General features: G+C 45.6%; 1 protein-coding gene and 1 pseudogene across 1 annotated transcript; both read right to left on the bottom strand.

The window, feature by feature from the left end:
- Positions 1 to 3,189: 3,189 nt before the first annotated feature.
- LOC104579369 (olfactory receptor 6T1-like) lies at positions 3,190 to 4,122 on the bottom strand. Its single transcript, XM_010226911.2, has one exon. The coding sequence runs from the start codon at positions 4,120 to 4,122 to the stop codon at positions 3,190 to 3,192; it is 933 nt and encodes a 310-aa protein (XP_010225213.2).
- Positions 4,123 to 7,221: 3,099 nt separating this feature from the next.
- LOC148595208 (olfactory receptor 14A16-like) lies at positions 7,222 to 11,637 on the bottom strand (annotated as a pseudogene).
- Between the last annotated feature and the right edge of the window lie 10,887 nt (positions 11,638 to 22,524).

Here is a 22,524-nt window from a genome sequence, read left to right as displayed (position 1 = left end):
AGCTCACGCAGCACTCTGGGGTGCATCCCATCAGGGTCCATGGATTTGTGGGTATTGAGTTTCCTTAGGTGCTCTCTGACCCAATTCTCCTCTACCCAGGGCAAGTCTTCCTCTCTCCAGGCTTCTTCTCTTGTCCCTAGGGCCTAGGACTCTAAAGGGAAAGACCTCGTACGCATGTGCCAAAAATGGAAGAGCTGCCATCCATCAGCGGTACTATTCGAGGGCAGAGTCTCTTATCCCTTTCATTTGTCTTCCTGCAAGTGGTGTCTGGTGATCTAATCAGTGCCTGGGATGAGACATGGATTTCCTGCAGCAGCTCCATCTTTAAAAGCCCTCAGCAAGCCCTATTAAACCTCCAAGAAACTTTATTCCTGGATTTCCTTTCACACTGTGTCACTTTCTCCTTGGAGTTTGTAAAATAGTGGCAATCATAATACACTTGTCACTGCCTCCAATCCACAGGGCTGGCTAGTAGGAAAATGAAAAGTTTTATTAAGAACAATGAGCACATGTAATCTGCTTTCATTGGCTTCTCTTGTTTAAGCCTAACAAAGTTACACTAACATGTTTCAAATGAACTTCACAAATGTACACTTTGAGTATACTTTGAGTTACGACCAAACATCCTGACAAAGCCTGGCAAAGGGGTTTGTCTTTTATACTCTTCTAATCAAGATGCTTTGATTGCCACTGATGACAGCATCCCCAACAATTTTTTTGGTCTTCCATATCATGACAGAAAATGTGCCTCTATACATGTATGCATGCATCTGTCTGAATGTGTGTCTTCTGTCCAAGAAAGATGGTGAAGTGATTTGTATGAAGAAGACGTATTAAGATAGACCCCAAAATTGAGCAGATGGTATCCACCTGATCTGAGAAAAAATAAGCTGTGTGTCAAAATATTCCTGTTCTAATGTAGTTTGGACTGAATATTCTGTTTAGGATAGCTGGTAAAGAGGTACATGAATGATACCCACAATTACAGCCAAAAAAAAACCTGTCAGATGTCTAATAATGTTTATGGAACTAAAAATATAGTTCTCATAGCATAAAGAGGTAGTTTTGAAAAATTTAATTCCATCTTTCCCTCTCCACATTTATCCCTACATGATCATTCCCTTGCAAACACCTCACTCTTAAACCTGAGTTCGAAATACACAGCCCGGTTAATGCCTTCCAGGGAGCAGAAAGGAAATCATGGACCAGTGCTTTAAAAACTGCACCTTATTTGTTTGTTTCATTTTCAATTTTCCTACTAAAACAAATCCATCATTCATCCATATCAGGTGTCAGGCAGGCGGATAGCTGTTTAGGGGACCCTTAAACATAGAAGGAAGTAAGTGTGTTATTTACTGTATAGATCCATTACTGGAAGCTCACCCTGCTCTTCAGGCCACACTGGTCATCTTGCTTAACTTCTGGGCCTGCTGGGTGTCTGCAGACCTCCCTTCAGCCCAGAGACACAAGGTACATTAAATCAAGCAAGAGCTGCTGATAACAATTGGCAAAATGAGTATTTTGTTTTGTTCTGCAATGTGACAGCGAAGATACATGCTACATGGCTCATGGCAAGGAGGTCAGTTTGCTTTCTGCCTGGAGTAGTGGAAACAACACCCACCATGGTCTTCTTCATACTTCTTGTAAGGAGCAGCTGTTGGAATGACCTGTTCCTTCAGGGGAAGAAGAAAATTTCTGAATGAGCCATCCCCCACAACTGCACCTGGGCTTTTCCTTGGTGTAAATAAATGGAATTGTCTTAGTGCTACAGTGACTTTGAGGAGGATTTTTCACAATAAGGTATCTAAGGTAGCTAAGCTAAATCATTACCTGTGATTCCAAAGTCTCTCCAGTGGAGATGTGTTGGTGGGATTCTTTGCCGGCTTAAAAGGAATCGGAGTCATCCAACTAACTTCAAAATTTCAGTGATAGTTATTTAAGAGTAAACTGCCCTATCCTGGTTTTCTGTATTATAAGGAGGGAGTGATTTAAATAGTAAAAAAGCTTCTCAGACAGGATGGCAATCTCATATTTTTATTGAAAATGAATAAACAAATCCTGATTTTGATTCTCATTCCAATACAATATATTTTTCTTGCAAATCACAAGTGGAAACTAATCCATAGGAACTACAAAACGGCAACACCAAGACAAGGATAAAAAAGGGGGGGTGGGTTGTTTGGTTTTGAGGTTTTGTAGAGACCTTAGTTCTAGATCTAATTCTTGGGACTGCAATAAGGATGGGCCTCATGGAGCTAGAGCCCCTAACCTGTGTAATATATGAGATATTGCCCAGCATGTGAATCACTGCACCCAGTATTTCCTATTAAAAAGTTGAGCTTCAAATTCTCTGCTTAGCATTTGTCCTCTGAAGGACTATAGTCAACTAGCATAAGAGAAGATATAATACTCTGGACTGTTGATTCTCCACCACTGGCTACTAAAGGAGGGCAGGCAATGAACTCAGCTTTGGACATTTAAGTTACAAGTGTCTATTTGTGGACAAACTAATTCCCCTGCATGAATAAGTTCTATGAACTGAAGCATTGGCTCTGACAGTACTGTGTCATAAAGACTGGATATTTATTTCATTAAGCTTGATCTGGGGACAACTGCCTTTTGTTTCCCAGCAATCAAATTAGTAACCAATATTCTGGATTTTGTCGAAGCTTAAAAGAGAGGTGATGTTAGATGGATAATTTAGACTTTAATTTGGCTAACTTGTTATCCTAACCAGAAGGTTAATGTGGAGAAGTGGTGTTTGATAGAGAAATAAAGCTATTGTTCTCTTTTGGTGTGTGTATTTCACTTGTTTTCTGTCTCTTTCTGAGAACAAAGCGGTTCAATAAAGTTCTGCCACTGAAATAAGCAGGGAAAACAAGTTTTGTGACAACAAGAATTATCTAAAGCTGAGGAAGGTGATCTGTCTTGAGAATTTGGTGTGCTGAAAACAGGAGGAACTTTTAGTTTTTACACATAGAAAACACCATCACTGGGGTTTGTAAAGTGCTCTTAGACCTTTTGAAAGGCTCCCCTATCTAAGAATTTGCCTTTATCGTGGTGTTTATAGGAGAGAAACCGGTACAATTTCATGAAGCTTCACTACTAAGAAAGGTGTAATTTCAACAAATAAACTATAATCATCTGTTCCCTCTCCCTCCTTTTTCTCTCCACTTACAAAATTTCTCCTCAGAAAGAAAAGCATTTCCTGGAAATTGTCACACTTCTCTTCAAACCTACCTTAAGAGCATCTTTCATCTGCTGGTTCCTCAGGCTGAAAATGAAGGGGCTCATCAGAGGAGTTACCAATGTGTTGATTAGGGCCACTGCTTTGTTGTAGGAAATATGTTGAATCGAAGGCCGCACATAGAGGAAGATGCAGCTACCATAGCCCAAAATGACAAGGGTAAAGTGAGAGGAGCATGTAGAGAATGCCTTGTTCCGCGATGAAGTAGAGGGCAACCTAAGTATGGTGTTAATGATGTATAGGTAGGATATTGCTGTCATGATCAGCGAGCCAAAGAGGATGATGAAAGAAGTCATAAAAGATACCAGCTCCACAATCTGTGTTTCTGCACAGGACAACTTGATCAAGAGCATATTATCACAGAAGAAGTGGTCAATATGATTGGCATTGCAGAAGGGCAGCCTGATAAGTAGGACAAAGGGGACAATGGTGAACAGGAAGCCCGCACACCATGACCCCAAGAGGAGCTGAAGGCAAAGGCGACTGTTCATGAGCATGGGGTACTGAAGAGGGTAGCATATGGCTGCGTAACGGTCATAGGACATGACAGCTAGAAGGGCAAACTCGATGCTGCCCAAGAGGTAGTAGAAGTAGCACTGAGTCATGCAAGCTTGGTAGGAGATGGCTTTGCTGCTCATCAACAAGCTTCCTACTGCTTTGGGTATGATGGCTGTAGTGATGAAGATCTCCAAAGAGGAGAGGTTACAGAGGAAAAAGTACATGGGTCTGTGGAGGTCTCGGTCTGAAAAGATGAGAACAATGATCAGCAGGTTTCCAACTAAGATGGCCATGTAGGAAGCCAGGAAAGTGATTGCTATCAGGTACGCCTGATGGTGCAGGGAGGGGAAGCCCAAGAGAAGAAACGTCGTGACCATTGTATGGTTTGACATATGTGCAAAGGAGCTGCAGAGAGTAAGATAAGGTGGTTAGTGGAGGAAATGATTCTTCAGGGCATTGGAAGAAGCGGAGACAGGTAGAGAAATGTAGAAGTATAATAAAAGAGATACATAGGGAGGTACACAAAAAATCTAGAAGGAAAAGAGAAGACAGGAAAGGCATGGAGAAACAACACAGAGCAAGGAGACACCATGCTGAACAGTAATAACAAACTAAGGTTAGAATAGGAGTTCACTATTAATAACATGGAAGCTTGTGCATCTCTTCAAAATGATGTTAAACTTTTGATTACATAAGGAGTGGAGAGAAGGCAGAAGGAGGATGGTGACCATGGAGGAGGTGTATGGGACATAAAGTGAATGAGAGAGTTAGATAAGAATAAAGTTTTATTCCCTGATAATGTTTTTTTTTCAGGTTAAAACAAAGTACAAAAGAGTTAGGACAAACATCCTAAGATAAAAAAACAGTTATTCTTGCATCCAAGAACAAGCTTTTCCATGTAGGACAAAAATCTTTATAAACAGATTTTTTTTTCTTCAGTTACAGCAATCCTTCTTGCTGAGAAATAGTTTTGATAAATCATTCTAGCCATTGGAAGGCAAAATAGAAAAGAATGAAAGAAGTAATACAAAAGATAGAGAAGAAAACAAAGAAAATCGAGGAACATAGAAAGATAAGTAAAGAAATTCCTTCAGGTGGGGATAAAAGAAAGTCTTGTCCTATAAAAAGAGCTAACACATAAATTAACTGAAAATTAAAAGATGTGGTGTTTTTCTTTTTCTTTTTTTTTTTCTGTGAATACTGGGAAAATAAACCTTGATCACAATCAGTTGGTTCTGAATTCATTGTCTGAGATCTTGAATATGTTGAATTCTCAATGCAGTCCTCTCAGCACAGCCTAACTCTGTGCAGACTCTCTCCTTTCCATTCTGCTGCTTTTGCTCACAAAACTTGGATAAGTCTAAAAGAGAGAATGATGCTGCTCTGTGCAGCTCAGCTGGATCCAGCCAACAAGTTAAAGCAGAGGAAGGGGTAGAGACCCAGGAACATAGACACTGATCAGCAAGATCTCATTTGCAGAGAAATATTACACACAAGGTAGGACAATCACTGCAGACTGGAAGGCAATCTAGCAAAGAAGATATCTAGGAACACAACTATAACAGTGAGTGAAAAATTAGGTGAAATTCAACAAAGTACTTACATACATTAATCTACGTGCAAGAAACACTGTCAAGGGGAAAAAGAAGACCGGCAAAATTTCTGCAAAATATCCTCTCCTTCCTGCTCTTCCACAACATTTGGAGGCAACCTAGTGGGTCTCATTTCAAGGCTATGGTAGAGCCTTTTTGAGCTGACTGCTAACACCATTTGTTCCAACGCGCTGTGACACCTGACAGAAGTAATCTGATTTTTTTCCCTTCAAATATAATCATACAAAGTCCTTTGAGGTTCCCTGAAGAATAATGGTCTTTTGTGCTTTCCTGAGATGTTCCTCAGCAGAGGAGGTCTGAGAGGGTGATAGGACATTAATTAGCATGACAGTTAAATACCCAGGTGACCAAACCCTTGCAGAAATGTAGATCCATTTTGTGGAGCAGTCTAAGAGAGAGAAACACAAAATTTTAAAAGGTACAATCAAGACCTATAATCTGTGAAAGCAGGTTGCATGGAGCTACTGTCATACTCCCTGTCTTGACTTTCTAATGTTGGACATAAATGATAGATTTTAAATCTTAAGGTAGTTGCCTTAGGTTCCCTTAGGTCAGTGGAGTTTAAGATATCATTCAACTTTTCACAAAATGGATTTCTGAAGTATGTGAGAGGAAGTGATTCCTCCTCTCTAATCGTAGAGGGAGGCTTGAGATGTCAGACATCGAGGCATCTTCACTGCAGATCTCTGGGAAATTTTCTTGGGTCGTATATTAGCATCCACGAGGCACCTCACTATATTCTACGCCTCCAAAACGAAGAATACACTTGAGGCTTTCAGTGTTGTAACTGCCAGCATAATGCAGACCTCTCTTACCATTTTAATGAATCTAAATAGGACTAGGCATCTCTGTTTTGACCTCTGAACTGCTCCCCTGCAGTTCAGGGACAGGAATTTCATCTTTGAGGGCACTGAACAAGGCTTTCCCTTCACCTTAGTTCAGGTATGCTCTTAGTCCACCTCCTAGTTCAATTTCTTTGTACTCAGTGTGGACAGCTCCAGCCCTTGTCTAAACTGGGCTCTAGATTACTTGTCATTTCTTTGTTTTCAGGTACATACAAGGAGTGCAAAGTAGTTAGAATCATAGAATCATAGAATCTTTAAAGTTGGAAGGGACCTCTAGAGGTCATCCAGTCCAACCCCGCTGCACACGCAGGGTCACCTAGAGCATGTGGCACAGGACTGCGTCCAAGCGGGTTTGGAAGATCTCCAGAGAAGGAGACTCCACAGCCTCTCTGCGCAGCCTGTTCCAGTGCTCTGTCACCCTCACTGTTAAAAAATTTTTCCTTATGTTCCTGTGGAACTTTTGGTGCTTCAGTTTCTGGCTGTTTCCTCTAATTTTGTCAGTGGCCACCACTGAAAAGAGACCAGCACCATCCTCCTCACTGCCTCCCTTGAGGTACTTATAGACACTGATTAGATCCCCTCTCAGCCTTCTCTTCTCCAGGCTGAACAGGCCCAGCTCCCTCAGCCTCTCCTCATAGGGCAGATGTTCCAGGCCCCTGATCATCCTTGTAGCCCTGCGCTGGACTCTCTCCAGCAGCTCCACATCCCTCTTGTACTGTGGAGCCCAGAACTGGACACAGTACTCCAGATGCGGCCTCACCAGGGCTGAGTAGAGGGGCACGATCACCTCCCTCGACCTTCTGGAGACGCTCTTCTTAACACACCCCAGAATCCCATTGGCCTTCTTGGCCATAGGGCACACCACTGCTGCCTCATGGTCAACTTGTCGTCCACCATGAGACCCAGGTCTTCTCTGCAGAGCATCTCTCCAGAATGTCAGTCCCAAGTCTGTACTGTCGTCTGGGGTTATTCCTCCCCAGGTGCAAGACCTTGCACTTGTTGAATTTCGTAAGGTTTCTTACCACCCAATTGTCCATCTGGAGAAAACCACATGATCATAGACATTCCCAGGCCAGAAATGGTTCAGGTTAGCCTCCGACACTTCATGCAAGGACAAGTAGATTTAGGGAAAGCTCAAGGCTCTTGGGAAGGCAATGCACCCCCACAAGCTTCAGACAGCCTCGGCTATTGCCTGGTACAGACATCATGGGGCACATGCAGGGTCTTTCACTGTGCCAGTCTGGCATCACAAAGGACCAGCAGACTGATACGAGACCCTGGTGCTCTCCCACACCCTGTGCTCTGCAGGGCAGCTGAAGATCTCAGCTCCCCATGGAGCTGCTTCTGGACTACCACAGGGATAAGCAGCAGCGGTGGGGCTGGAAAGGGTCCCCTCTTCTACTTCCAAGCAGGCTCATCTCTCTCCCCAGTGTCTAACGACTCACAGCTTGGGAGGTGGTGGGTCTGTTCTCCCTCAGATGGTTGCAGAATCTTTTCTGTCCCATCTGCATGGCCCTCCTTACCCCACGGCACTGAGCCCACATCATCTGCAGCTCCTTGCTGCCCTGATGTGGCAGGTCCCATCATTGGTTCCTTGAGGGGTCCAGCCCTACCATTCCTTCAAATCCTCTTCAATACTAGAGCTCTCCAGGTGCAACCAGCCCTCGCTGCTCAGAGCCTGGGCCTGAGGCCTGAAAAGTTCCCCAGCTCTCCCAGCATGGGAAACTGGCTCCCATCAGTTCCCAGAAGGGAAGCCAGACTGTTGCACCTTTGCCTGTGCCAAGCCCCGCACCGCTGCCACTGTGCAGTGGTGCCCGGAGGGAGTGTGCCCTCCAAGATGTCCCTTTTGCACCCCTTAGTTAGACCACCCTAACATGCACCTGAGGCTGTCTGAAGCTTACAGGGGTGCATTGCCTTCCCAAGAGCCTTGCGCTTTCCCTGCATCTGCTTGTCCTTGCATGAAGTGTCGGAGGCTAACCTGGACCATTTCTGGCCTGGGAATGTCAATGACCATGTGATTTTCTCCAGTTGTGCCTTTGTAGCGCTCCTCTTCCTCTGGGCCATGGGATAACTGTGCGCAGAGAGAATTGCCAAAACAATGGCTTTGTCTTTTGAAGATAGTACTTCTGAGTGCTTTGGGGTTTTTTTGTTTGTTTTTTTTCACCCTTAGTTAGGTAAAGGACCCATAAAACAGGAATACATCTGTTTTTTGCTTCATACGCTGCCATTCAAAAAGTAGGAGAGACTTGTACTATCAGCATAGCATAGTAATCACCAACTTAATATTTCATTTTTCATTTCTTTTTCACTGAAAAGTGTGTACTCACTATTATACAGCCTTTACAAATACTTTGCAGGGGAAAAACAAACAAACAAAAAGCTTGTTCTTGTTGACTGTTTCCTTTGTGAATTATATTTGAAAAAAAAAGACACAGTGAATTGATATTTTGCTTCTTTGCAGCTTTTGGAATAGATCTGAAGCACAGAGTCATTGTGCTAGATTAATACAAGCATCATGAAGAATGGAAAGTCATTAAACAAAATATCATTTGTTCAGCACACTTCTAGTCAACTGCAACTTACATTTCATTTCTGACTAAGAACAGAGGAGGCTGTTCAAGGGCTTCTTGTCCAGGGTAGGTCTATTGCAAACAGTGTAAGACTACTGACAGACATGTAAAGCCTAATCCTAACCTTAAACCAAGTGAGCACAGAAAGCAAACAAAACCAGGGGTAATGGGGAAAGGGTAAATTGGAGTGGATGTTTGTATAGCAGTGGACCAAGATGATAGAAAGATGTGGAAGTGAAAAAAGAGGGAAAAATGCAATGAAAGGTAAATGAAAGGTAATGAAAAAAAATGAAGATCAGGGCTATCTGGGGCTACCTGCCAAACAGCCCTGACTCTGAACCAGTTTGACCAGAGCAGGACAAGAAACATGCAGCTCATCTGAGCATACTTTTGTCTGACTTACTTCCATGGTCATGGGGATGCTGAAGGAGTTCCTGGCAGAACTCAAACAGAAGAAGGAAGTACACAGAATATGGAAAAGATGGTAGGCTCCTTGGGAAGAACATAGGAATGTTGTCAGGGTATGCAGGAATGCGACGAGGAAGGCTAAGAAGCATTTGGAATTAAATGTGGCAAGGAATGTCAAGGACAACAAGAAGGGCTTCTTCAGATACACCAGTAGCAAAGGGAAGGTTAGGGAAAATGTGGGTCTGCTGCTGAATAGGATGGATGCCCTTGTTATAAAAGACACAGAAAAGGCAGAGTTACTGAATGCCTTCTTTGTTTCAGTTTTTACTAAGGCCAACCTTCTGGAATCTTGGACCCTGGAGACAAGAGAGAAAGTCTAGGGAAATGAAGACTTGCCCTTGGCTGAGGAAGATCAGGTTAAACATCACTTAGGCAAACTTGACTTTCACACATTTATGGGCCCTGGGATGCATCCAAGAGTGCTACAGGAGCTGGCAGATATTATTTCTAAGACACTCTCCATCACCTTTGAAAGGTCATGGAGATCAGGAGGGGGGCCTGAGGACTGGAAGAAAGCCAATATCACACCAGTCTTCAGAAAGGGCAAGAAGGAGAACCAAGGCAACTACAGGCCAAGGGGTCTTAGCTCCATCCCTGGAACAGCTCATCCTGGATGTCATCTCTAAGCATGCGGAGGACAAGAAGCTGGTCATGAGGAGTCATCCTTGATTCACCAGTGGGAAATCATGCTTCAGCAGCCTGATATCCTCTATGATGGAATGACTGACTGGGTAGATGAGGGGAGAGCAGTGGATGTTGTCTACCTTGACTTTGACACTGTCTCCCTCATAGGGAAGCCCAGAAGTATGGGCTTGACAAGTGGACAGTGAGGTGGATTGAGAACTAGCTAAACTGCAGAGCTCAAAGGGTTGTGATCAGCAGTGCAGATTGTAGCTGTAGGTCTGTGGCTAGCAGTGTCCCCCAGGATTCAGTACTGGATCTAATCCTGTTCATCAGTGACCTTGATGAAGGGACAGAGTGCACCCTCAGACAGTTTGTTGGTGATACAAAACTAGGAGGAACAACTGATACATCAGAGGGCTGTGCTGCCATTCACAGGGACCTGCACAGGGGCCTGTAATATGTAGCACAGTCTCCAGCAGGTATCACTTGAACGCTCCCTCTCTCCGTGAGCACTGGATCCTCAAAAGTAATGACTTAATCTAGCCCCCATTCCCTATCAGATCACTCTACAAGTGTATCCCCCTTAGCCCATGGAGTACCCAAGCACCCAAGCAACAGGACCTGAGTGTTAATCCATGGAGCAGGTTGCTCTGACATAGCGATAGGCAAATTTAGAGAAGGCCTCTGGGTCAGGTCAATGGGCTTTGTGCCTCTGGAGAAATGACATAAAACCAAACATTTGTGTACAAACAAGATTATTAGAAATGGAACATGAAAAGTACAAGAATGTCCTAAGAAAAACAGGAAAATACTTGTGAGCAGATGTGGGCAGCTTATTGCTGCTGAAATAGTACGGACAGAATCAGTTTCTCCAGTGCATTCTTGAGCTCCTTATTCCTCACACTGTAGATGAAGGGGTTCACCGCTGGAGGCATCACCACATACAGAACAGCCACCACCAGATTCAGGGATGGAGAGGAGATGGAGGGGGGCTTCAAGTAGGCAAAAGTGGCAGTGCTGATGAACAGGGAGACCACGGCCAGGTGAGGGAGGCATGTGGAAAAGGCTTTGTGTTGACCCTGCTCAGAGGGGATCCTCAGCACAGCTCTGAAGATCTGCACATATGACACCACAATGTAAATGAAACACATCAAGCCCAAGCAGATATTAACCATAATAACCCCAACTTCCCTCAGGTAGGAGAAGTCTGAACAGCAAAGCTTGAGGATCTGGGGGATTTCACAGAAAAACTGCTCCACGACATTGCCCTGGCAGAGTGGTATCGAAAATGTGTTGGCAGTGTGCAGGAGACCACTGAGGAGACCACTGCCCCAGGCAGCTGCTGCCACTTTGGCACAAGCTCTGCTGCTCATCAGGGTCCCATAGTGCAGGGGTCTGCAGATAGCAACAAAACGGTCATAGGCCATGACAGTGAGAAGATAATACTCTGCTGTTATCAGGAAGACAAACATAAAGACCTGGGCAGCACATCCTGAGTAAGAAATGACCCTGGTGTCCCAGAGGAAATTGGCCATGGATTTGGGGACAGTGGTGGAGATGGTGCCAAGGTCCAGGACAGACAGGTTAATGAGGAAGAAGTACATTGGGGTGTGGAGGTGGTGGTCGCAGGCTACAGTTGTGATGATGAGGGTGTTGCCCAAGAGGGCAGCCAGGTAGATGGCCAGCAGGAGCAGGAAGTGCAAAAGCTGCAGCTCCCACGTGTCTGAAAATGGCTGGAGAAGGAAGTCATTGAGAGAGCTGCTGTTGGACATTTGCCTCATCTGGACTTGGAGGACTGTTCAAGAAGGAAAAGACATTGACAAGTTAGAACAGGCTTCTCTGAGCCACATCCACTCCATTTCTCATAGAAACACCCACATTTCCTGTGTCGGTTACCTTACTCAGATCCCTATCTGGAGCTCTGGTTTGCACTGAGCAAGTGTGCCATGCTTAGTAAGAACCAGTTCTGCTCTGCTCTGGAGGCGTAAAAGGAAGTGTCAGACAGTCCCAGGTATTCAGAAGCACACCTAGGGGTGGCACTGTGGGCTAAGGGATGGGGACTTGCTCCAATGACCCAGTGGTAGACAAATAAAGCACTCATGCTAGCTGTCCCCTGAAAGAGAAGATCCTTATGAGGGATTCATCTCCCCCAGCATCACCCTGTGGAGTAGAGGTGTCTGCATCTGAATCAGTCTATTCTGAGCAAGACAGAAAATAACGGAATTGAAGACAAGGAGTGACTAAACCTTTTTTAGATGTCTTCATTCCAATGAGATGGATCTTTTCCTCACACCAATTTACTATCTGTGCTCTTTCTCCAAGCACTGTAGTGGAAATGGAAGTGGCCTTGACCAATATCCACCTCTTGTGGAACAGTGATTCAGAATTTTGACACTTACATTCTACAGAAAATGATCTTCGGGGGGAATCTGGTCGTGTATTTATTTAATTTTACGTGTTTCCTTCCTCCCATGGAAGCATTCTCTGATAGGGTAGAAATATCTGGCATTTCACTTGCTCTCAGCACGAACATTTGTGTATCACTAGAGAAGAAAGTCACAGGCTCCCTGTGACTTTGCATAGAGTCACAGAACCTGCTCTGTCAATGAGTTTTCCCCTCACTGCTTGGTGCTTGTAGTTCGCTGAGCTAAAGGACAGTTACACTCACAAGTTCCTCCTAAGGTAAGCTGAGAGTGGAAGAGTTCAGCTTCATAAGGAATCTGACCATGACCTGCCCAAATTCATTTGCCCACAATTCGCTTAGCAGTTTCCTCTCATTCCCTGCCCATGTCTGCTGCTTAGAGCTGTCGCAGTAGGATTTGTTTCTCTGTACCCACATTTTTTCACAGTCATTGCTCACGGACCCCTATCCCATCCTGTATGTGATGCGTTCTGCCCTGCGGAGACCTCCTGGGTCAGGGCACTGTCCAGAGCCATCTGTGAAAGCTCCTTCTCTTTCAAGAAGCCCTTTTTTCCACCTTCCTGTGAAAACTGCCCTGTACATGAGCTAGAGCTGAGAGCAGCCCTGGCCTATGCAGCACCCTGTGAATACGAGAAGGAATATGCCGTGCTGGATGTCCATCCTCCCACTCAGAGGTTTTCCCCACAGTGCTGTGGGCAGTTCCCTGGGCAGACTGAGTGCTGATTCTCACAGCAGAGTACCTGGGGTGCAGGCACACTGCTTTGAATTACAGCCTTGGGACACCTTCACAACCCTGCAGCTGTCCCTGGGAGAAGGTGGCAGGACTCCCTGTCCCTACGATGGTGTGGCAAGGGATTCCTACTCTGAGCGTCTGCCTTTCTTCTGCACTGCAGAAGCTGGGAGAGTCCTCCTTCAAAACCCTATCACTCATGGGATGGGTTTAGAAGACCCTCCCAGGAATCTCAGTACTATTGCTCTACATCCAGAGACCTACCGTGTCAAGGTCTGGGTAGGTTTCTCACACACTGAAAATTGTCTCCCACTCCAGACTGCTTTTCACTTCTGTACGTCTTGTCTTACCCTCTTCCAGCATGAGCAGGCAGTGCCTTAAGCCCTTCTGCTCTTTGCAAAGGAGCAGTTATTAGACAAAACAGTCTCTCAGCAATGTCACCAAATTGCCATGAGCTCCTCTGTCCCAGGAGGCTGACCCCACTCAGGAGCTGAGGCCCAGCTGAAGGCGTGGACCATCCCTTGTGATACTTCCTCTTGGGAAATGTTCACTGAAGTAGACTAAAATAATCATCCATAATCCCTCTCTAAATCTCTTCAGAAGGCAGTTATCTAACCAAGGTGGAAATGTCCCACTCTGGAAACCCATAATTCCAGCTCTTAGCTGGACAGGAGAACTAGATGGGCAGAAGAGGAGAGACAGAGGTGGTCCAAGACCAGTGTCTGCTTGCTCTGATGGAGCAATTGTGAGACCTACACCCTTTAGAATATCAGGTGAGGAGGGCAAGGTGGGGAAATTCCTTGGACATCTGAAATGATGCCTCCTGGATGCTACTATTACTAATTACTACTAGATGCCTACGACCGTTGACTGTGAAGGTGAGACACATGCCAATCTCTACATTGCAAGCTGCTAATGTAATTCTATGTGGACATTTGATTTAATGACATAAAATCATGCTTGCAGGGCCATGTCACATGTTTGGGGTGTCCTGTACAGCCAGATGTTTCTAGCAGATGCATCTTGGCACCTGCAGGAAAACCATGGTCTTTGGGAGAGGTTGCTGGACAAAGGCCCCTGGGCATTCAGAGTTTTCTATCTGTGCCCAGTCTGAAGCCCACCTCTGCCTTTGGACAAAGTCTGTAGCATCTACATTCAACCTTGCTGTATGAATGGGAGAGACACATGATACCAAGGTCTTCATTCCACCTGCGCACTTACCTCTCCCTACTCCTAGATCATATGAACAGGGATTGTGGTAATGATGTCAACAGGGTGGCTGAATTGGAGGCTGCCCAGGACCAAGTGACAGTCTCTGTGGCACCTAGTCCTTCCTGGTGATTGTTTCACCTCTATCATAGACCCCAAAGTGCTGCAGAGGCCTCTCCTGCCCTTCCTGCACAGTCCAACTACTTCCCAGGTTCCTTGGTCTTGTGTCCTGCAGGGCAATCTTAGTGGGAACTTTGTTTCATTGCATTGTTACCTGCCATCTGTGCCAGCAGGTCTCTACTCTGTAGTGGGGTCATTGAACAGAAGATGTCATTGGCCCTTGGGAATGGGTCAATAATCATGATGCTTTTTTTGCATCATTTGGAAATTGCAAATAATGAGGAAGAGATCAGGGATGGGATAGTTAGGGTCAGGCTTGCCTATGGTGACCATAAAAAAGTGGATTTCCAGAATGTGGTGGGAATGAGGAAGGACACAGACCCCGGCTCTCAGTAGAACAGACTTCACCTTGATCAGTAGACTGGTGGAGGATGCCATGGGAGTCAGTTCTGAAGGGCGCGGGATCTCAGGAAAGCCAGCAGATCTTTCAGGACAGCATCTGACAAGCACAAGGATAGTCCATGCTGATAATCAGAAAAAATAGTAGACATTTCAGAAGATCAGCTTGGCTAAACAGCCTCCAGACTAAACTCCAGTGCAATAAGGCATCATACGAGAAGGTCAAGGATGGAGGGGCTGGAAAGGAGGAATGTAGAAATATTGCCCAGTGAGGAAGGGATAGTATTAGGGAAGCCAAAGCTCCTCTGTGATAGACAATTCCATGTTTCTATACACATGTCCCAGCACGTCATGGGAATAATGAAGAGTTGCTACTGCTTCAGTTACCATAAAAATAAGGAATAAGGAAACTGTGATGTCACTGCTGAGTGGGGCTGGGAATCTAGTACTAGCAGGTGCAGGGAGGTGTGAAGAAATAAATGGCTGTTTTCTTTAGTCCTCAACAGACAGTTCTCCTGGGCTGCTGTGCCTAAAATCGGGGTGGACAACCAGATGGCTGAAGAGCTGGTTGGAGAATCATGTTCAGAGAGCAGGGGTCAATGGGTAGCACTCTTCCAGGAGGCCAAGGTGAAGTAGAGCACACAGGGTCTCTCCAGGAACCTGTCCTATCTAATATCTTTACTGGCAACATGGAAGTAGATACTCCAGCTGGGATGAACCAACACTCTGTAACAGGCTGGAGGACTGGCAAGTGGCTCTGAGGGAAAAGACCTCAGGGTCCTGGCAGGCGGGAGGCAAAATATGAGCCAGCAGTGTGCCGTGGCTGCAAAGCAGGCCAAAATCAGCCAGGGCTTTATGAACAGGAGTACAGCGAGGAGATCAAGGAAAGTGATTATCCTCCTCTTCTTGGTATTCATTAGACCGTGTTTACATTTCCCGGATGTATGGTGTCAAGATTGTGTTGTGGTGACACATGACCCAAAGGAAGTCTGTGGTGAGCCCATGACTTTGTGTGTAAAGGACCTGCAAGAATAGAGAGACACTGGTAAAGGCGGGGAGACGCCAAGGTGAGAGTGAAGTAGGGAAGCAGATTGGGTGTCTACAGGCTATGGGGAAACAGGCCCAGGTGGGGCCTTGCTGCTTCCTCATCTCTAGAGAGACCAGGAGATGCTGTACTGTTGTCCAGCACTCAGGGTTGCATACCTCGACCTCTACGTTGCCCTCAAGGAAGAGCCCTGAACTAAATGTGAGGGAAAGGATCACCCTAACCAGGGCTTGCTTGGCACATCTGCTTGACTAACCCATCAACTTTTCCTTGCCATCAGAGACACCTGCACATTGCCTTTAGCTACCAGCAATCAGTGCCTCCAGCTTCTCACTCTAATCAGTCCCTGGAGAAGCTCTGTTGGTAATGGCCCTCAGTGGGACCCATTAATGCTCCAAGAAACTTTGACATTCGATTCTGATTTTAACTTCTTGAGAAGTTTGTTCAGTCTCATCTCCGTAGCTGAGGTTCATGGACTCAGCAACAAATACATCAGAGGCATCATTAGGATGCCAAAAGCCTTAACAACCCATGTTACTCCCACAATTTTCTTCAGTTCTTCTGCGGCTAATTTGAGAAGTCTCCAGAGTGTATTTAAAAGAAAGATTTCATTGAGCATGTAAAGAAAATAGTATTTCTGCTTCTTAAGTTTGATTTATTTTTCAGCTTACAGAAGAAGTGATATCAATATTCTCTAGTTCATATTCTTTTAGAGTGTCTCCAAAGAAATCTTGATGTGCTGGAAAAGCACAATATCAAAGTATTTTTGATATGAGTTATGTATGGACAACCTTGCTCCTCACCTCCCCAACCCCACAATTTCTCTCATCAGCCACTGGGGACTTACTTACATCATTCTTGTTAAAACTTAAACTTTTTTTTCCACTTGAGTCTGTAGCTGAATGTTACAGCTCATACGAGCCAACTCCCAACTGCTTTCCTTAAGGAACTAGCTGCAAATTGACACAGAAGGATTTTGATCAATTCAGGATTTTTGATCAAACCCAAATAAAGCAAGACAGAGTAATTAAAATAAATTACAGTTGTATTATATGTACAGTTATTTTTCACATATTTCCTACTGTCATTCAGAATGGAGAAATTTTCTTCTGAGGAGCTACTATATTTAAATTCAGACATTTCTTCTCTATTCATGCTCTCTATGAATGGAGACCTTTGGACATCATCTCGTCCAACCCCATTCTCAAAACAGAAGAAACTGGATGAAACTGCTTGGGGAATCACCCAATTATAAGTTGTCCACAAACATGCTCAGAGTGTGCTCCATCCTGCCATCCAGACCACCAAAACAGTGTTGCCCCACTCTTTAAGAACCATTATCTGGGACCATGAGACTTCCTCCAGCTGCCTAGAGAAGTTTTCAGGTACCACCTCTTTGGCCTCAGGCAGCCTGTAACAAATGCACACCACAGCATCATCCTTCTTACCCTTACTAAAAGCTGTTGACTGGCATGTGACCTGCTCCAAGGCAAAGGTCTGTGCACTCCAGCCACATAATTCCACAAAGCCCTCTCTACTTCCTTGCTGTCCTAGCCCGCCTTCCTCACGAGCCCAGTTTCATCCTGCTACATGACTTGACCCTCTCCATTTGTGCAATCCCACTGGTGGAAAAAGAGACAGATGTGTCTAACAGGGATGTGGCTTAGGCATTGAATGTGGGCTCAATCAGAGACAAGAACTCAGAGGATGATAGTGGAAGAGCTGGGCTAAGGGGACACATCTGCAATGCTGATAGTGAGATCACTTCTTTTATGGTGATTAGCCAGTAGCAGGAAAGAGTCCATTTGAGGTCAGGAAGTACAACACAACACGACGCAGTGTCACAGACATGAGATACTGATGGAGAAAATGTGGTGAGGCAAGAAAGAAGAATAGGGCCAAAATGTTGACTGGGGCTCAACTCCTCTGCAGCAAACACACTAGCCCTCATGAGACATGCAGGCAAGGAGACAACGTAATGTCATCCAACATCTGAGACCCATTAAGCAGAAATGACAGTCCTGCAGACAAGAGGGGTGACACAAGTGACAGGGGCCCAGCTAGGTGTGGACTGTGAGAGCAGGTGTTTGGTAGACATCCCACCAGCCTGTGACTAAAATGGCTGAAGGCCACCCTACAAAGTACTAGTTGCTCAAGAGTGACCCTACACTGAACAACACACAGGTCCTCAACTCAGTTTCCTCTAAGACCTGTGGGAAACTCCTAGAGGCCAGAGCCAGCACAGGGATGCTCCAGAGCCTTCCTTGACAGCTCAAGATTGCCAAAGAAATGCTGGAGGTATTCTAATTAGCAGTGTGGTTTTTGATAGTCTAAAGTCAAGGAGGCACTGCAGCTTTTGAAGTCATGGAACGAATGACTTGGAAGAAAGCACCTGTGTTGGGAAGGTCAAGAATGTCAGGTAATAAGTAGGACACTGGAGCAGGGATTGGGAGAGAACATCTGGCAGGTCTCTACCCTAAGATTAACAACCAAACTCCCACAGAATCACAGAACAATTAAGATCACATAGCCCAACCTCCTTGCACAAGAAGGATCACCTAGGACACATTGCGCAGGATCATATCCAGGCTGTTTTTGAATATAAGTATTTTATTGTAAACCTGTTGTTTTTTACTAAATACTCAAGTGCAACTTACTGACATTTTGAAGTAACTGATATACATATCAGCTGTTTCAGCATTTCATTTACTCCAATTTGCACCAAGAAAAATGTTTTTAATGATAATGTACTGGAACTTCAGAAAATTGAAGAATACAAGGAATCCAATCCTACTATAACAATGTAGAAAAGAGATGGCATTTATGCCATGAAGACACTCCACAATCTCTCTAGGCAACCTGTTCCAGTGCTCTGTCACCCTCACAGTCAAGATTCTTTTCCTTCAAATTCAGGCGGATCTTCCTTGCTTCAGCTTGTGACCATTGCTTCTTGTCCTGTCACTGGCCACCACCTGAAAATAGTCTGGCCCCATCCTCTTGACACCCTCCCTTCAGATATTTGTACACATTGGTAAGATGCCCTCTCAGGCTTCCCTTTTCTTTAGGCTGACCAGGCCCAGCTCTCAGCCTCTTCTCATAGGTGAGATGCTCCCATTCCATAATCATCTTTCCAAACATACACTGGACTCTATCCAGCAGTTCCACGTCTTGCTTGTACTGAGGAGCTCTAACTGGACACAGTCCTGCAGATGTGGCCTCACAAGGGCTAAATAAAAAGGGAGGTTCACCTACAGCGGTGGGCTGAGATCACCCCTCCTAATGTACCCAAGGAAAGGACTGGCCTTCTTGGCCACAGGGGCACATTTCAGGCTCATGTCACACTAAAAAGGAAGCTCAAACTCCACTTGGATGCCTGAAGCTCAGACATACACTGCTCCCCTGATGGTCCTAGGGGCAGGTGTCCAGATGGGGCTATGAGGTCACTGGTGTTGTAGGGATCTGCTTGGTGAGGAGCTGTGCGCTGCCCTGCGAGGTGCTGAAGGGAAGAGCATGGTCAGCCCAGGAGGGCAGAGGGGAGGTGACAGGTAGTGGCAGAGGCAGACGTGCAGGACAGCACTTGGGTCCCCTCTGTGTCCCCTTGCCTGACAGTTGAGTGATGCTTGTGAGTACATGAAGGACTCTGAGGTCACGTCCATGAGAGAGGACGCATGTTGGGAAGGTCAGGGGACTTCAGGCAATGGGAATGCCACTGGGACAGGGACTGGGAGAGCACCTCTTCAAGGTCCCTACTCTAAGCCTAACCACTAACCTCAAGTGCTACCCATCAGCCTTCCCATCTTGCCCTCCTCTGCTCACAAAGGCCAGACCAAATGTCTGTGGTTGACTGAATTCCTACCACCTTACCTGCACTGTTATCCTGTCTCTGCATCTAATTGATAGCCCTCACGCCTTCAAGCGCTACATCAGGCTCTACCCTCACCCCCACCCAAACCCAACTCCCCAGGCCACAAACCTAGCCCATTCCCCAAACCCTCAGCAGAAACACAGAGCCCAACACACAACCACCACCCAAAAGCTTCCCTTGATTCCAGTAACAACAAAGCCCAACCCACCTGCTAAAGCCTGAAGCCTAAGCCCGATGCTGCTTCCCCAGTGATTAGAAATCGAGGTTTAATCATTGTATCGTTTAATTATCATAGAATCATTATGGTTGGAAAAGACCTTCAAGATCATCGAGCCCAACGGTAAACCTTCAAGGTCACGCCTGCTAAACTATGTCCCCAAGTGCCTCATCTATTCATTTCTTGAACACTGCCAGGGACAGTGACTCCACCACTTCTCTTGTCAGTCTGCTCCAATGCTTCACCACTCTATCCATGTAGAAATTTGTCCTAATATCTAACCTGAAGTTCCCCTGGTGCAACTTGAGGCCACTTTCTCTTGTTCTATCAGCAGTTATTTCGGAGAAGAGATCAACCACTGTCTCACCAAAACCTCCTTTCAGGTAGTTATAGAGAGCAATAAGGTCTCCTCTAAGCCTCTTCTTGTCCAGATTACATAATTCCAACTCCCTTAGTCACTCCTCATCAGCTCTGTGCTCCAATCTCTTCACCAGCTCCGCTGCCCTTCATTTGGACACGCTCCAGCACCTCAATGACTTCCTTGTAGTGAGGGGTCCAAAACTGAACACAGTTAATGGCTGAACTATTGTATTAGAGTGATGTTAGTTAGCACACAGCCTGAAATGGGATGGTAGGAATAGAAACCGTAGCAGAGCTAAGGTATATGTACTTGCACATGCTACGCAAGGATGGTAGTCAGAAATAATGAGGGTGGTGAACCAAGGCCACAAGTGCACTTGGACAAGATAAAGTAATTGAAGATGCAGTATATTTAGATAAGAAGCCAGAAGGAGTCTGGATACCTGTCCAATTGTACTTCTGTATTTTATAAAGGTCTACAAAGCAAATATAATGTAAGTTCTTTTCATCTTGATATAAAAAGATCCTCCTGTAGTACCTATGTGTCCCTGCAAATGAAGAGGCACTCGCCTATAGCTGAACAAACGAACATGGACAAGATGTTGGCTCTGTTTCTCGAAACTCTCAGAGACCTATGAGTAATACATTTTTGTAACGCAAAGACCCTCACCCCCTGGGGCACACCAGACTTGTCCCAACTTGTTGGTGTCGAAGGTCAAAGTCATTGTCAATCAGCATGAAGTAGTGGGGTTCGGCTTGAGCAACTTGTGATCCTGCAAAAATTTCCCAGGACAGATGTTGTGGCTTGTGGCCTAATGCTCAAAGCAACTGAGTGACACGTGGGACAAGGTGGCAGACTCTCAGACTGATATTGCTTCAGTAAAGATAGAAACCAACACCTTTGCTCTCTGCTCTCACACTCCGTTAAGAGCCAATTGAAACACAATAATTTACTTAGTCCCACCTCATCAAGAGCATCAATCTGACATTCAGGATCCTCCATTTTGAGGACAAGAATTCCTAACTAGGAGATGGGTTGACAGGCCTGGACCTCTCTTTCCTCCACAAACACTGTCACCTCTTTGATAAGTTAAAGAGACTGACTTTCTGGAGAGCAGCTCTGCAGAGAAAGACCTGGGTGTCATGGTGGACAACAAGTTGACCATGAGGCAGCAGTGTGCCCTCGTGGCCAAGAAGGCCAATGGGATCCTGGGGTGCATTAAGAAGAGCGTCTCCAGCAGGTCGAGGGAGGGGATCCTGCCCCTCTACTCAGCCCTGGTGAGGTCGCATCTGGAGTAGAGAAGGCTGAGAGGGGATCTAATCAGTGTCTATAAGTACCTCAAGGGAGGGAGTGAGGAGGATGGTGCTGGCCTCTTTTCCCTGGTGGCCACCGACAGAACTAGAGGTAATGGCCACAAACTGAAGCACCAAAAGTTCCACAGGAACTTAAGGAAAAATTTCTTAACAGTGAGGGTGACAGAGCGCTGGAACAGGCTGCCTAGAGAGATTGTGGAGTCTCCTTCTCTAGAGATCTTCAAAACTCGCTTGGATGCAGTCCTGTGCCACGTGCTCTAGGTGACCCTGCATGTGCAGGGGGGTTGGACTGGATGATCTCTAGAGGTCCCTTCCAACCTTAAGCATTCTATGATTCTATGATTCTATGAAGATTCCCACCTCTGATCTTTCAGACAGAAGCTATCAACCAAGTCTGGGGCTAAGACTGAACCTTGCTGCACTCGAGCTCCTCTCTGAGAATGAGTTTGGGAAGCAGGGGGTCCTTTCTGATCCTCTTGACTCAACAGGATGGCATTTTCTTTTTTTAACCACACTCACACACATAACACAACATCCTCTACGAATCTTGTAAGCCTCATTCTGAGGCGCTGGGGGCTAGGGGGCCAGAGACAGGGCAGGACCTATATTTCATCTTGGAATGCAAGTGCATGGAGCTGAAAGGAGAGGGCAGAGGAGGCAAGTGTGAAGGACTGTGCTCGGGGGCTGATGAGGGGGTCCTGTGTGTCCCCTCACCCGAGCAGCCAGAAGCTAAAGGGATGCATGTGAACACCTAAAGAACATACATAGAGATCATGACCAAGGACTAGAAACTGTGTTGGGATAGTCAGGAAGCTTCAGGTAATGGGGATGCCATTGGGAAGTGGACTTTTCTATGCCCATGTTAAAAGAAAAAAAAGTTCCCATTCATGTCACATCTCCAGGAACCTTTCATTTGAATCTAACCCAGAGAGCCTACTGAAGGAGGAAGCCAGGCTTCCCTCTGCTTCAACAGAGATG

Source organism: Tinamus guttatus, unplaced genomic scaffold (genome assembly GCF_059628265.1).
Source record: "Tinamus guttatus ecotype Peru unplaced genomic scaffold, ASM5962826v1 Tinamus_guttatus_pri_ptg000143l, whole genome shotgun sequence".
Taxonomy (NCBI): domain Eukaryota; kingdom Metazoa; phylum Chordata; class Aves; order Tinamiformes; family Tinamidae; genus Tinamus; species Tinamus guttatus.
This window is presented reverse-complemented; position numbering and strand designations above follow the sequence as displayed.